Below are 15792 nucleotides of genomic sequence, written 5' to 3'. Positions count from 1 at the left end.
CAAATTTGTATTTCCTGATTTTCTTCTCAACTATTACCTTATATATAACCTGTTACCCTGGGTATGATTGTGTTTTAGGTACTTAAATGCATTATTCAAATCAAAATATCTTGGTGGATAAATTATGGAGCTCACTAATAGATTTTTTTTTCCTTATTTATTTCATCCTTGTTAATTTAAACAAAGCAACGAGGAAATAATCCGGTTATTGTTAATACAAATCTGTAGGGAATCTGCTCCACTTAGCTGATTACACAAATAATAATATGTAAGAAAATTTCTGTATTAGAAATCACAAAGATCCCGGGTTTGAGAGGATGGGGCCAGTTTGCCACAGTAGGCTGAAATCTCTGGTTACATGATAGATTTACAAAAGTGGAAGCAAAATTGGTCATCAAATCCAGCTCCTTTCTTTTCCAGATGGAGACACTGGAATGGGAAAGTGGGAGAGAGGGTTATTTGCCTGAGATCATAGAATTAATAAATGGCAAAAATGGCCCTTGAATCAAATCATTGATTCTCTATTTAAGCCTGGCATTTCTATTTCCTCCAGCCCCTAGTTGGCTTTATAATAATTAGAAATCAAATATTAAGTAATTCTAACAGGAATTAGGCTAGGAAATAACAACTTGAGAGATAGGAAAGAGGGGTTTAAACTCAGGCCACCCGAGTTTCTGATCATTAAGCCATACATACCCCTCATATGATCAGGAATTGGCTGAGATGGATACATGTTTGCCACAGCAGTTTGATAGAATTTTTTTTTAAGATTTTATTTATTTGACAGCACAAGTAGGGGGAGCGGCAGGGAGAGGGATAAGCAGACTCCCCGCTGAGCAAGGAGCCTGGCACAGGGCTCCATCCCAGGACCCTGGGATCATGACCTGAACCAAAGGCAGCCACTTAACCGACTGAGCCATCCAGGCGCCCCTGCCATAGCTGTTTGAACCCAAATATCCAGATTAAAAGAAATCCAGCCTGATGGATTCTAAAGGAGGTGCTTACTCTATTCCCCCTAGAATTAAGTAACTTCAAGCTGCCAGAATTGTGCAGGATAGTGTTTTCACCCAAATTTGCTTCTCCTCTAGGCTTCCTGGCAGCAGAAGCATACTTAAAACAGCTTGACCTCCATCCTTTCAGATTCTGGACTGTGATCACTTTTTTTTTTTTAACCAAGTAATTCAGGTTTTCCCTTAGTCTTTGCAACAAAGCTCAGCTAGCGGTGGAATCTGCACAAAGTGTATTTCCGTTCAACAAACACCTACATGCAAGGCCATATAGAGAATACAGGGATGCCAGAACAAAAGCTTAAAATTACAGTTCTGGGATACCAGTGCTAAACATGTGATACAAATTTGGTGTCTGCTGGGTAGAGAGGCAGGAGTCCCTGGGGTTTTGAATGATAAAGCAACAACAGCTAACATTTACTGACTACTTGCCATAGGCCAGTCACTGTGCTAAGTGCTCAGTCTACAACCCCACTGTCGTGACCCCATTCACAGGTGAGCAACAGCCTGAGAGGTTCAGAAACTGCCCAAGGTCACGGCGCACCAGGTGGCTGGGGAAAGCCCTTGTTTGACACCACTTTCTCCAAGAGACCTTCCCACCTCAGTTTCTGAGTTCTAGGACTCCACTCACAGCCCCACCCCCACGTCCCAGCTCCTTGTCCTCTGCCCTTCCAGGCGCTTTGCCAGCCCTCCGCTTCGGAGCGCAGCGTTCACTTGACTATCACCCCGGTTGGGGGCCCAGGCCACTAGGGGGCAGGGACTGGTTGGCTTCATCTCTGGCTCAGGGCAGAGGATGGGGCGGCCCATGGTGGTTGCTGTTGAACTGAGTTGTGGGCTGACACCCTTTGGAATGGCTAAAACCTGATGTTTAGGTTTATGGGAATGTGAGGCCCATTGTTTAAAGAACACAGCTATCTCTTCTCACCCTAAATGGAGATAAATGATTTCTGCTCTAAGAATCAGCCCGCGCTGGGCTGCTTACAGTCTAGCTGGAAGCCCGGTGTTGTACAATACACAACCTGAGGATTCCAGGCTAGACCTGAGGCTCCAGGTGATGTGGTGTGGACTCCAAGGGGAGTACAGAGGGATGCCCAGAGAAGGACAGTGAAGAGGACAGGAGATTGAGACCCTGAACAAGCCTGGCACGGGGATGCCCCCTTGACTCTGCCCCTGCCTCTCTATGCGGTCACCAAGCCCGGGGGATGCAGCCTCCTCAACTGCTTTCTCCTCCACCCTCCACCCTGTCACCAAAAAGGATCATGCTCATTGTCCACCCGCCCTCATTACTGTACCTGCCTCCCACTGTGGGCCCTGACTCTAATCTTCGTCCCTCCAATCTGTATTCGCCCCTGCAGCAGACTCTGTCTTGGGCATCCTCAGTGGCTAAGCTGCAACATCTTTAAGGGGCTTATAAACAGTGTAGAAATTCACCCGTTGGGTAAAAGGCAGACTAAGCATGGGCCCAAGACACCAACAAATGATTGTTTCTTTGTTTATTAATTTATGTACAGTAGGCTCCACACCCAATATGGGGCTTGAACTCAGGACCCTAAGATCAAGAGTCGCATGCTCTACCGACTGAGCCAGCCAGGTGCCCCAACAAATGACTGTTTAGATTTAAAATTCGATGTAAAAGTTCTGATATTTTTTGGTTTGTTTTAAAGATTTATTTACTTGAGAGAGTGAACGAGCGAGCGAGCGAGAGAGCATGAGCAGGGGTTAGAGGCAGAGGGAAGGGGAGAAGCAGACTCTCCCGCTGAGAAGGGAGCCTGACTCCCGGCTAGATCCCAGGACCCTGGGATCACGACCTGAGCCAAAGGCAGACGCTTAACCAACTGAGCCACCCGGGTGCCCCAAAGTTCTGATATTTTTAAAAGATTTTTTTTTTTAAGATTTTATTTATTTGACAAAGACACAGCGAGAGAGGGAACACAAGCAGGGGGAGTGGGAGTGGGAGAGGGAGAAGAAGGCTTCCCATGGAGCAGGGAGCCCCATGCAGGGCTCAATCCCAGGACCCTGGGATCAGGAACTGAGCCGAAGGCAGACACTTAACTGAGCCACCAGGCGCCCCTAAAAGCCTTTTTTGAACTAATCGCTACACCCAACATGGGGCTTGAACTCACAAGCCGAGATCAAGAGTCCCACACTCTACCAACTGAGCCAGCTAAGCACTCCAGTTTTGATACTTTTTAAAAGTTTAAGTGATCATGAAGAATTCTTAATTTTGGTGGACTTCTTAATTTATTTTGAAATTTAATAGTGAACCCACACTGGGGCCCCATAACCATCGGTTGTCCAGGGCCCTCATCTAGTCTTCCTGCAAGGTCCTTTGGGTTCAACCTTTGCCAGGCCCTCAGCCTCACCCTCACCCAGGCCATTGCCCCCCAGGTTGTCCAGGTTCCACTGAACAGCTCACCTGCCCAAGCCTAGCTCCGCTGTTGTGTGACAGGGGAAGTCCCTTAACCTCTGCGTGCCTCAGTTTCCTCGTCTGTCAAAAGAAGGGGTTGAAATGGCGTCTACCCTATATGTGCGAGCATTAAAGCGGTGACGCAGAGCACGCATGGCACAAGCTAAGTGCGGAGTGGTACCTGCACTACGCTCCCTGGAGTCGCACGACACCAGCAGTTTCCTCTGCCTGGTACATTCTTCTCCCACTGACCTTTCCTGTCATCTTAGGCCCATTCCTTCCAGCCTTCCGAGCTCAGTCTAGGTATCACTTCCTCCCAGCGCAGCGCCTCAGCCGTAAATGAATAAATGCAGCGAGAGGGCGCCCAGGAAGGGCAGAGTGTGCGGAAGGGGGCTGAGTCAATGGAGGGGTTTCCGTGCAGAGCCTTCTCTTACAAGCCCTTGGGGACCCTGACAATTAAGATGCGCAAAGGGAGCTTCCCGGGCCCTCCGGAAGGGCCGCAGAGCTCCTTGGCCCGGCTGGAGGCCGGTGCGCATCTCCCGTGCGCCGCGGGATCAGCACCGGGGCCGCAGGGCGCACAGCGAGAGCCTGCGGTGACGATGCGGTCGCGGGAACATCGGGCAGTGTGGGGAGCCCGCCTGGGGCGCGGGCCGCGAGCACGCGGGAGCCAGGTGTGTGGGCGCCCGGGAGCAGAGACTGAGCAGGTGTCGGGGAAGGAGAAGCCCCCAACAGCGCGTGCAAGGGGACAGCGGGGAAGGCGCTGGGTGGCCAGGGAGGAACTGCGGAGGCGGCGGCTGGCAGAGGAACGCGTCCCACTCTCCGGGCGCGACTGGCACCTGCGGTGCCCCCCTACCTCTAGACCCTACTGAGGCCTTTCAGGTCCCGGAGCGACACAATGCGCACCAGGCGGGACTGCCGGGTGGCTCCGCAGGCGAGACGGAGACTCCGGATCCCCGCCCGGGCGAGACGGTTCGAGGACGCGCCCCGCGGGAGCGCAGGTCCCCGATTTCCCCACACAGCGCCGCTACCCTGGGGTCCCCAGGCCGAGGCCCCTCGCTCGCCCGACGACGCCCCCAGTGGCTGGGAGAGGAGCCCAGCACGACTCCGAAGTGCCGACGGCTGGACAGGGGACCCCTCACCCGCCCGTCCAGCACCCAACAGCGGCTCACATCTCGGGGTCGCCAGCACCCGCGACACCAACCGAGATCCCCAGCCCCTTCCCGCGGCGTCGGTTCCGCGGCCTTGGCCCCGCCCCGCGCCCCCATTGGTCGAAGCCGGAGGGGGCGGGGCCCGACGGCGGCGCGCGGGCCCCACGGGCGGCGGAGGCGGGGCGCACGGCGCAGACGGCAGGTCCCACTGAGGAGACGCCCGCGGGTCCGCGCCGCCCCCAGCGCCGACGGGAACTTCCCCGCCGCCCCTGCCTCTGAGCCGGCCTCGGCAGCAGCGGCCTGACGGCACGGCGGCCACAGACAGATTGGCCGCCTGTCCCCGGGCCCCGAAGGAGCTCCTGCCGTGAGGCGGCGGAGGCCTCGTCGACGCCGCCGGGAGCCCAGCAGGTGCGGCGCGGGAGACGCGCTGAGACAGCGCCGCGGCCCCGGCGAGCCCGCCCGAGCCGCCGACCCCGAGCCTCGGCCGCCGCTCGCCGTCGGGGCGGCCCCGGCCCCGGCTCGGCCGCGGAGCGGATGCGCGCCCGCTGAGCGCCCGCCCGGCCCGCCATGGCCGCGCGTCCCGGGCCGCTGTGGCTCGTGGGCCTGGCGCTGTGCGCGCTGAGCGGCGGCGGCCCCGGCCCGCGCCCCCCGGCCGGCTGCCCGGCCCGCCTCCTGGGCCCGCGCGAGCGCCGCGACATGCAGCGCGAGATCCTGGCGGTGCTGGGGCTGCCCGGGCGGCCCCGGCCCCGGCCCCGCTCTCCGCCCGCCGCCGCCCGGCTGCCCGCGTCGGCGCCGCTCTTCATGCTGGACCTGTACCACGCCATGGCCGCCGACGACGACGAGGACGGCGGCCCCCCGGAGCGGCCCCTGGGCCGCGCCGACCTGGTCATGAGCTTCGTCAACATGGGTGAGTGCGGCCGCCGGCTGGGCGTCCGGGGCCCCGGTGACCGTGCGGCCTCGGTGCGGACGGGGCCCCGGGACCCAGCACGGGCGGCAGGGGCCCGTGCACCAGCTTGGCCAGCGTGCGCCCCTGCGGCGAACAGGTGCCCCCTGGTCGTGGCCACGCCCCCACAGAGGGGTGGGAAGTGTGGAGCTCAGGGCCACCAAGTCCAAGGACTGTGGGCCTCGTGGGTTGGGGGACCGGCAGGGGCAGAGGCGCGAATGTGAGTCGCAGGGATGTGCGCATTCGTCCCGCTCTCGAACACACCCAAGGGTAGGGATCATCATCTCATGTCGGGTGGACCGGGCAGTGCCAGGAAGACCGTCTGGTCCTGGGGAGACAGATGAGTAAACAGGACCGGATGCTGTCACAGTGATAAGGGCGGTACTGCAGAGAGGGACAAAGTTCAGTGTGGAAAGCCCCGGTCACATCATCAAAGTGACCGGAGCTGAGAACCCAGGTGTCGTGAGTGCACAGCTGCCTGTTCCCTGGTCAGAGCCCCAATTCCTGTAGGTGAGGGTGTGGCTGTCAGGGCAGCGGGCGGGGCAGGAGTAGACTCTGAGCTCAGTGGGGCAGTCCCTGATCTTGTCACCCTGGGCCTAGCACCTGGGACATGGCTGGCATGCAGTGAGTGTCCAGGCCCGTGGAAGGACCCAGTAAGCCCCTTGGACCCTCGTCATTCTTCCACACAAAGCCCAGCCTTTCCTTTCTGCAGAATTTTTTTCTCCAAGTCGTGGAGCCGTTTGTGGTTAGAGTACTCAAAGATGTCTTTCCCGTTACTAAATGCTCTTTAATCTAGTCGTGAATGTCCCCTATCTGCTTTGCTTCCTGTCTGTGGCCAGTGAGGGCCAGGGGTCTGGGCTGGAGCAGACGCCAGACTGGATCTGGGGATTCAAGGACTGCAGCTCAGGCTGAGGTGGGGACAGGACCCTTGCCAAGGCCACCAGCATCCCCTCACCTACAGCCTTACCCCTCCGCACAACCCTGGGAACAGAAATGATACTCATCCCCATCTCCCAGATGAGGACAGTGAAGCTCAGAGAGACAATGTCATGCCCAGGATAGCACAGACTGTACGCTCTTGGCTCCCCTTGGTCAGGACACGGGAATGGGGGCCGGTACCCATGTGGAGCAGACGGGGTCTGTCCTGGGTGTTCCTGTGCTCAGGGAGAGACACCCAGGTGTCCCTCTTCGGGCCCAGTCAGGACAGGCTCAGGTTGTTTGGCCCTACATCCAGTCCTCAAGGAGGTGGTATTGCTACTGTCAGGAGGGCAGGCTTTCAGGGTGGAGAGAGCTTCCAGAGGGGTTTAGGCAGAGAAACCCAGGGGATGGAGCAACAGCAGGTTTTGTGGGGTTTTCAGCCATTTGCTTCCTCTACTAGGGCAGGGGGAGTGGACAGCCAAGGAGACCTCTGTCCCCCACACCCCAGAGCTGGTGGGTGGCTGAGGTGGGGAGTGAGCAGCAGGAAGTGGCTGTTAACCTCTGCTGAGAGCCGGGTGCCAGGCATAGGACTTGGTCAGTGGGTTCTGAATGCCACCTTCCTGGTTAAGGGCAGGGTGGGAGACTCAGGACAAAAGAGACCATGTGTGGAACTGAGGCTAGAGCCCTGTCCTCAGGACAAGCTGACCTGGGGCTCAGAACCAAGAGGGGTTGTGGACACAGTCAACCTGAGAATGTCCCTAAGGGCAACATCCATTAGAGTGAGTCACTGCCCAGCCAATGTCCTGCTTCCCCAGCATCCCCTGGGTCAAGGCGTGCACAGCCTTGGTGGGAGCTATTGTGAGTCCAGCAGCACCCTTAGCTCAGACAAGTCTGATTTCTCTCCTGCCTCTGCTGTGTGACCTTAGGCAAGTCCCTTGCCTTCTTGGAGTCACAGGTCCTTCCTTGTAAAATGGGGCTCGTAGAGATCAATGCATTGTCAAGGTTATTGTGTCATTGGTTGATAGATGGGAGGAGCAGAAAGTCAGCCTTCTTGTAGGTGCACCTGGCCTGGTCCTGCCGACCCCAGTCCCTCCCAGCTGCTGCCCAGCCTTGGCTGGGTGTGTTGGGAATGTCCCACACTTCTTATGTGCAACCCAGAAACAGATTTTAAAAGCCAACCAAAAGGTGTCTATACCAATTTCTATTATTTATTTATTTATTTATTTTTAATTTTTTAAAAAGATTATTTGTCAGAGAGAGCGCGAGCACAAGCAGGGGGAACAGCAGGCAGAGGGAGAAGCAGGCTCCCCGCTGAGCAGGGAGCCCCATGTGGGACTCGATCCTAGGATCTGGGGTTCATGACCTGAGCCGAAGGCAGCCGCTTAACCAACTGAGCCACCCAGGCGTCCCTTTACCTATTTTTAGAATAAAAACTAGCACTTGAAGTTCTGTAGCCTGACGAGTCTTTGTTTCATCCATCTAGTAACATGTAAGCTCTTTTACCAGCCCCCTTTTCATGGGCTCAGGGAGGTTAAATGGCCAGCCCAGGGCCACACAGCACATCCATGACATCATCCAGGGCCTGTGGATTCCAGATGTCAGCTTCTTCCCACGCTGTCTGTGCGTGTTTCATTAAGATCTAAGGCCTCGGACGCTGTGGGATTAACAGGCAGATCTTTGTTCGGTGGAAGCCCAGTCTGTGGGCGGGCCCAGCCAGCTGTCAGAAGGGCCTTCTTTATTCTGATGTGCTAATTGCACTAGTAGAACTCTTTCAGTTTGAGTGGTTTTAACTGGTAATTACCTAGGCTGTGGGGGCGGGGGGTGGGGGCTTAGACACCTAGCAGGATTCTTTGCTTGTTTGGAGGCCCAGGCCCCAGGCCCTTGAACCACCACGGAGTCTAATGGTAGAGTCGCTGCGCTACCCGCGCCCACGCCCGGGCTCCGGTACCTGTGTCTCCTGCTCCATCTCTCCTACTGGCCTCATCTGGCTCCCCAGAAGCCAGACCTGGTGCCTGCCAGGCCCCTGAGCACCCACGGCAGCCGGTGGGACCCAGAGGCCGCGGGCCTGTCCCAGGTCTCCGGCCCGCCGGTCAGGCCTCTGTGCCCAAGCAGATGCTTGAGGAAGCCCGTGTCATGGCTGACGGTGTCTCTGTAGGGAGGCCGGGGCTGTGGTCAGAGCTGGGGCCCCTGCCTGGCCTGTCAGTCTCAGACTGTACGCTCTTGGCTCCCCTTGGTCAGGACACGGGAATGGGGGCCGGTACCCATGTGGAGCAGACGGCGTCTGTCCTGGGTGTTCCTGTGCTCAGGGAGAGGAGAGCCCTGAGCTGGGAGGCAACACTCACGTTCTTATACCGCCTGGACCCGCCACGGATTCCTTCCTGTCCCGAGTCACCTCCCTTCCCTCCCTGGGCCTCTGTTTTCTCGTCCAGTCCACAGCGATGTGTCAGAAAACGAGGGGCCTCTCAGCCCTGACCCCGTGGCCCTGTGTTGGGGACAGCTCCTCACAGCACCACCCCCTGCCCTGGGCTGGAGCGTGGGTCTGACTGGCTGTACCTCGGGCACCTCGGGCCGGCCCAGCCGGTGGTGAGGGAGGAATGAGGCAGGAAGGGCGCGCTCTGCGTGTTCCTCCTGGTCCTTCTCCACCTTGAGTCAGAGGGACAGCAGGTGCCGTGTTCCCGGTTGAGAAACGGAGGCACAAACAGCCCTGCAGGCAGAGGTCTAGCCAGAAATGCACGGAGCCGTCTTCACTGTTGTCCCGACCCTTCTCCGACCAGACTTACTCCCGAGCCTCGGGCAGCCGAGGACGGGGCTGTGGAACTGAGGTGTTGGACTGGGGAGCGGCAGGGCTTAGTGGAAATGAGGGACCTGGTGCACGTCCTCCTCAGCCCTGTGACCTTGAAGGGGCAATGCTTGGTCTCCATGACCCCAGGGTCACTTTCGTTCTTTTTTTTTTTTCTCTATTTAAAAAGAATTTTTTTTGTTTTTAAAGAGTTTATTTATTTGTCAGAGAGAACGAGCGAGCACAAGCAGGGAGAGCGGCAGGCAGAGCGGGCAGAGGGAGAAGCAGGCTCCCCGCTGAGCAAGGAGCTGACGTGGGGCTCCATCCCAGGACCCTGGGATCATGACCTGAGCCGAAGGCAGACACTCAACGGACTGAGCCACCCAGGTGTCCCTCTTCGGTTCTTTACTAGGGAATTCTTACACTTTTCATGAATTTGCTCAACAAACAGTCGTGTGGTAGCCGCTCCGTGCCGGGCACAGTCCTAGTTACTGGGATGTGCCAGTGAGCCTAACCAAGTCCCTCCTCGTGGAACCGGCCTTCTGGGGGGAGCAAATAGTAAATGCGTAAACCACAGAGATGGTTGTCGAGTGGTCTAGACGGTGACACCCCCTATCTGGAAGCCAGGAGCAGAGGGACAAGGGGAGGGCAGAGCGGACCTGGGTGGGGGGTTCTGACCTGGGACTCAGACAGAATCTGCATCTTGATGCCGCCGCCTGCTGTGAGTGTGATCTGGGCCTTCCAGGCCACCTCCAGGAGCCACAGTTTCTTCCTCTATAAAATGGAGGCACTCAGGGTACCCACCCAGCGGGGCTGTTCAGGGACCGTGTGACATGGTTCCTGGTGAGGACCACGTGCCCAGAACCTCTAGGTCTGTGCCTTCATTTGCATCACAGTTATGGTCACATCTATGTTTTGAAAAGAGGAGAGTGAAGCTCAGAGAAGTTAGGTGATTTTCCCAAGGCCACCCAGCAGGTCCGCTCCCTGTCTCCTCTGCTCTTCTATATAGAAGCTGCCTCTCCACCCAGGTGGGGGCCTGGCCCATCATTAGGTGCATTAAGTGTTGCTGAATTGGACTGTCTTGAATGTATGTTGTAAAGAGAATCCTATTTAAAGTCTTTATTGGTTGGAGGTTACAAAAATAAGACATGCTCAATATACACCGTTCAGACCACATAGAGACAGGTGACATGGGAGCCCCTGGGGATCCTTTTCCCACCAGCCCATCACCCCCAGGCAACCACTTTCTGACTTCTATCACAATGTCTTCATGTCACCTGTCTTTGAGCTTCCTACACCTGGGATCATACAGCGTACGCTCTTATATCTAGTGTTTCACTCAACATAATTTTTTTGAGATTCATGCTTGTTATCATTGTATCTGTAGTTCTTTTTTAAGTTGTGTTTTTTTTTTTTTTTAAGTAATCTCCAGACCCAGTGTGGGCCTCAAACTCACAACCCTGAGATCAAATCAAGAGTCAGATGCTCTTCTGACTGAGCCAGCCATGCACCCAGATAGTTCTTTTTTTATAATTGGGTTGTATTGCATTCCGCAAGTATATGCATTTATCCGTTTTTATTTTTTTTATTTTTATTTTTTTTTTTAAGATTTTATTTATTTATTTGAGAGAGAGAGAGAGCACATGAGAGGGGGGAGGGTCAGAGGGAGAAGCAGACTCCCTGCCGAGCAGGGAGCCCGATGCGGGACTCGATCCCGGGACTCCAGGATCATGACCTGAGCCGAAGGCAGTCGCTTAACCAACTGAGCCACCCAGGCGCCCTATCCGTTTTTATTAATGGACATTTGGGTTGTTTCTAGTTTGGGGTTATAAGTAAAGGTACCGTGAACATGCACACGTGGTTGGGGCTGTTGTAAACCTGCATTTTAATCCTGACTCTGCCACTTGGGAGCTAGGAAATGTTACACAGGTGCTTTTTAAAGTCTTGGAGCCTCATTTCCTCACCTTTAAGACCAGGTGAATAAGGCCTCACTCCCAGGGTTGTGCAGAACTAGGCAAAATGTGCAGTGAGGCTGGCTAGCTGCTTGTCACATGGCAGGAACTTACTAACCGAGGGCTAATATGTTACACCCTGCTTGTGCCTCTGCTCATTTTGAACCCTCTGCATACAATACCCTCACCTCCATTTCTACTTAAAAAAGGGTGGGCAGAAGTTTCCATAAGTCTGACTGTTTCCGCCCCAACTACTCCTCAAGAGACAGGCTCCTCCTATGCTAGAAGTCCCATCCCCCATCCCATGTATTTCTCTTAGGATTTGAGTCACTTTCTGCCTGCCTCATTCAGAGCCATGTCTTGCCCCTTTCTCTTGCTCCCTGAGAAACCATGAACGACCTGAGAACAGGGGCCAGATCTGACTCTTCATGGCATCCCCCCTCCCACTGTGCTCCCCAGGCCCTGTGTGGCAGGTGCACAGGGCAGACCAGCAAAGTGAAGGGAGGAGGAACACAGAGGGGAGGCAGGGGCTGAGAGCAGGGGCGGGGGCCTGGGCCTGGTCAGCTGAGGCAGAGCAGGGCCTGCCCTCCCTGTCTTTGTGGAGGCCCACCATGGGTGAGCATCTCCCTGGAGGCTTCCCTGGGACCTCTAGTCCTCCCAGGGCCCTGCCTGGAGGAAGGTGGCTTCAGCAGGCATTCTGGGGGGGGGGGGGCGGAATTAATAGGAGAAACTCATTTACAGGTGACCCCCATCCCAATATCACCACCTAGAGGGAATCTAGGGCCACTCATGTCACATCAAGTCTGAAGGTCCACTGAAAGGGCCCTAACCTGACACGTGACCCCTGGCAAGTCTTTGCCCCTCTGAGCCTCAGTTTCCCCATCTATTCAGGTTTGCCCTGAAGGCCTTTCTGCTCTGACCAAAGAATGTGCCCACCCCTGCCCACTGATGGGGGCTCCTCCAGTGCTGAGGCCCAGGACAGGGAGGTACACCCAATCCACCTCCTCATGGGAACCCATTCCCCACGGGAGAGAGGGATGTGTCACTGTGACCACATCTTTCTGGAAAACTCCCACCGTTCAGTTCTTTCCCCGGATTTGCACTGGGGAATCGTATCCTTGCTCAATCTCCTTGGATCTATTTTTGGCCTTGACCGACTTGATGTGGTAGAGTGTGCGGGTGTTCCCTTTTAATTTGGGGTCTAGAGCCATCTGAGGCCTGGACCGGCAATCATGAATGCAGAGCCATTTATGGAAGCAGCTCTTGAAAAAAGTCAGTAATGAAAACTGACTAAAAATACCTTAGAAATGAAGCCTTGGCCTCCTCTGGGCAGCACTGAGATTTCTGGGTGGGAGGAAGAAGCCCTTCAGATGCAGAATTGGTAGGTGATCGTTTTTGCAGCTCCTCCCTGGGCACACACCAGCCACAGAGACCTGGGTCTTGCTTTAGGTCTGAAGGGGGCCCCTCAGCCTTGTCACTAGCAGGACTAGCTGGATGGGACCAGTGCCTCTGCCTCTGGGATGCTGGGGAGCCTGCCCTCCACCTCAGCAGCCTGGCCGTGAAAGGGGGCCAGTCCCACAGCAAAGTGAAAATGTGAGGGCTTCTGGTGGAGACCCGCTGTGCTGTGGAAGCCACTCCCAGACCAGCAGGCTGCCCCACTGTCCTGGGGAGCTTGGGAAGAACCTGCAGACACATCCCCTCTCTGGGCGCCCAGAACAAAAGGAGCTCAATGACAGTCCACTGAGAGCCTCCTGTTTCTGCCCCACATGGTACGGTCCTGTCCTCAGTTGCTCACCATCCAGAGGGGCACATGAACCAGAGATGGGGACCCCTGGAGAAAGGGAGAGGCCAGGAGGCTGATCTCTGTGGGGTCAGAGGAGGACGAGGGGCCTTGACAGCTGGACTGAGAGGAAAGTAGCCTTTAGACAGGGCGGGATGGGGGCAACTCAGGAGAGGGTGCTTTAGGGAGGGCCTCTGCAGGGGGAGGCTTTTGCAGCCAGAAGGCCCAGGAAGCCATGAGGTTGGGCCAGGCCAGCTCAGGTAGGGCTGGAACCAGAGCCTGGGCTCTTCCTGGGGGCCCTGTGGGGCTGGGAAGGGTCTGAGGGCAGACAGAAGATTCTGTTCTCTTAACAGCCACTCTGAGCTAAAGGAAGAGGATGTCTTTTGAAGTCTTACTTTTTGGTCAGAAACAAGACAGATTTAGACATGTGGATACCCTTAATTTTGTCCAAGTCACAAAATATCCAAACCATTGTTGGTGGTGGGCTGGTGGACTCAGGGTGTGGCATCTGGCGATCTAGCCCGTGAGTGGTAGGTGCAGATCCTCAGAGGCAGAAAGGCAGAATGTAGTCAGTGGCCATGACGGTCAAGGACATCTCCAGCACACAGCATCCTTACCCGTAACCAAATGTGGAAAGCAGAGGTCATTTTATCAGAGGCTGGAGGAGAAGGCCAAGAGTCCTGTGATTGTTTATTTTCCTGGAGCTACAGTAATGGAGTTAAGAAAGTAAACTCTGACTGCTTCTCCACATGGAGCTTTGTAGAAAATAGGGTACCTGTGGAAACAGTGGTGGCATTGTCTGTCCCTCATGGTGGACCCATGCCCTGCCAAGCCCAGGTGTCTCGATGGAGCTGGCTGTCAAGAGCCTCTGTTGGCTGCTAAAAACCACAAGTGGCTTCCATCCCACCTCACAGGGTCATGGACTATTGTAGCATCAACAACTGTTGAGTTTTATCAGATCCTTCCCAGGTCACAGAGCCTCTTTGAATCCCTGGACAGCACCTTAATCAAAGAATCCATTAATATCACTAGGAATAATTCCACCATGTTGTCCAATTTGATGTGCATATTTTTCTCCAAAATCCATAACTTCAGCCTAATGGAAAAACGTCAGATTAACTGACGTTGAAGGGCATGCTACAAAATAACTGCCCAGCACTCTTGGAAAGTGTCCATGTCCTGGGGCGCCTGGGTGGCTCAGTCGTTAAGCATCTGACTCTTGATCTTGGCTCAGGTCTTGATCTCAGGGTCATGAGTTCAAGCTCCATGTTGGGCATATGGGAAGTGGAGGCTACTTTAAAAAAAAATTTTAAAATTAAAAATAAATAAATAAAAGTGTCAATGTCATGAAAGAAAAGGAAAGATTAGCAATTGTTACAGATCAGAGGAGACCCAGGAGACCTAGCAGCTAAATGTGATGTGGGTCCCTGGATGGAAGTCAGGAACATTCAAGATGAATAGTGGAAAACCTGGCAAAATTCTAGAAAAGACTATATAGTTAATAGCCTTGTACCAATATCAGTTTTGTGGTTTTGATAATTATGCTGTGGTTTGGTTATGTATGATGTTATCATTAGGGGAAGCTGGGTAAAGAGTATAGGGGAAGTTTCTATACTGTTCTTGCAAAGACTTTTCTCTAAATCTAAATCACCTAAAATTATCTCAAAATAAACTTAAAAGCATAAAGTGACTCCCACACACCCTTCCTGCCTTATCCCTAGTCCCACCCCTCCCTTGACGTCCTTCAAAGCTGCTCACATACAATCACCTTGTTTGCTACCTGACTTCCCCACATGCTGCAAACTCCATAACATCAGTGGGGGCGGGGGCCGCTCTCTGTCCCCAGCTGTGGTTTCCCCCAGTGCCTCCGTAGCGACCTGCATACAGGAAGCACTGCTTTCAAATGTGTAGGAGTAAATGAATTCATTTTCCTGGATGTCACCAGGAAAAATGAATGGGAAAACTGAGTGTTTATAGAAAGCCTCCTGAGCATGTATAGTCAGGAGTCTTTTCCCCTATGCCCAAAGGTGAAATTATGGGACCCCCCCCAGATTAGAAATTCTCGCCCCAGATGTTGCAGATGGAAATAATTGGCTACCCAGAAATCTTGCCCCAGGCATCAGTGGTCCCCCCAGGGCTACCCCAGAGAGAGGATTCCTGGAAGGACATAGCTCAGATGGCCGGGATCTAGAACATAGGCCAGGCAGGGAGCACCCACTGCTCCTTCAGCCTGGCCAGATCTGCCAGGGAACTGGGAAATGAACTTCCCAACCCCATAAGTAGTAGCAAAAAAAAATTATCTGGGAAAACCCAAGAAGTCACGTTGTACAGACCTTGGCTTTTCCCATAAATTCCCTCTGCAGACCATCAACAATGGCAGGGGGGTGGGAGGCAGCAACAGGCCACTTCCAGCTGGATTTTTATGCTGTCCTTTCAACATCAGATGGTGGAGGTCCAGCCTGATGTAGTGGAGCAGCCCAGATGGGAGTCAGGATCCCTGGATTCCATCTCTGTGTGTGTATAAAAGTGGAAGGAGACTGTGTGTGGTGACCTCTGTCCTTGGAGCTCTGATGTTCTGGAATCTCCAGCACTTTCATAAACGGTCAGTTTCTGTGTTGTGCCTGAGCCAGAACAGCCTCAGTGGTGGTTCTGAGGGGCTGCCTCTCTAAGCCTGGGCATCTTTGGGAGATTCCAGACCTTGGGGAAGTGGAGGCTTGGCATGAAGGTGCACTAAGAAGGAAATGCTCCTGTATAATATGTTAGAAGCATTTGCTGGACCAGAACCAACTACCTACTACAGTAGCAAACATGGCCTTTTGCAGTTTCATTGGACCCTGTATCAAATGGTCATTTTTGCA

The 15792-nt window shown here is 54.5% G+C and overlaps 1 protein-coding gene across 1 annotated transcript in view; it reads left to right on the top strand.

Annotated features, from left to right (window-relative positions):
- Window positions 1-5129: 5129 nt before the first annotated feature.
- LOC116649461 (bone morphogenetic protein 8B-like) overlaps window positions 5130-15792 on the top strand; it is a 31624-nt gene continuing 20961 nt past the window's right edge. The window contains exon 1 of the mRNA XM_032432274.1: window positions 5130-5469. Coding sequence (XP_032288165.1) covers window positions 5130-5469 — 340 coding nt within the window. The remainder of the gene's footprint in view (window positions 5470-15792) is intronic.

The sequence above is a fragment of the Phoca vitulina genome, unplaced genomic scaffold (genome assembly GCF_004348235.1).
Source record: "Phoca vitulina isolate PV1807 unplaced genomic scaffold, GSC_HSeal_1.0 scaffold2, whole genome shotgun sequence".
Lineage (NCBI taxonomy): Eukaryota > Metazoa > Chordata > Mammalia > Carnivora > Phocidae > Phoca > Phoca vitulina.
This window is presented reverse-complemented; position numbering and strand designations above follow the sequence as displayed.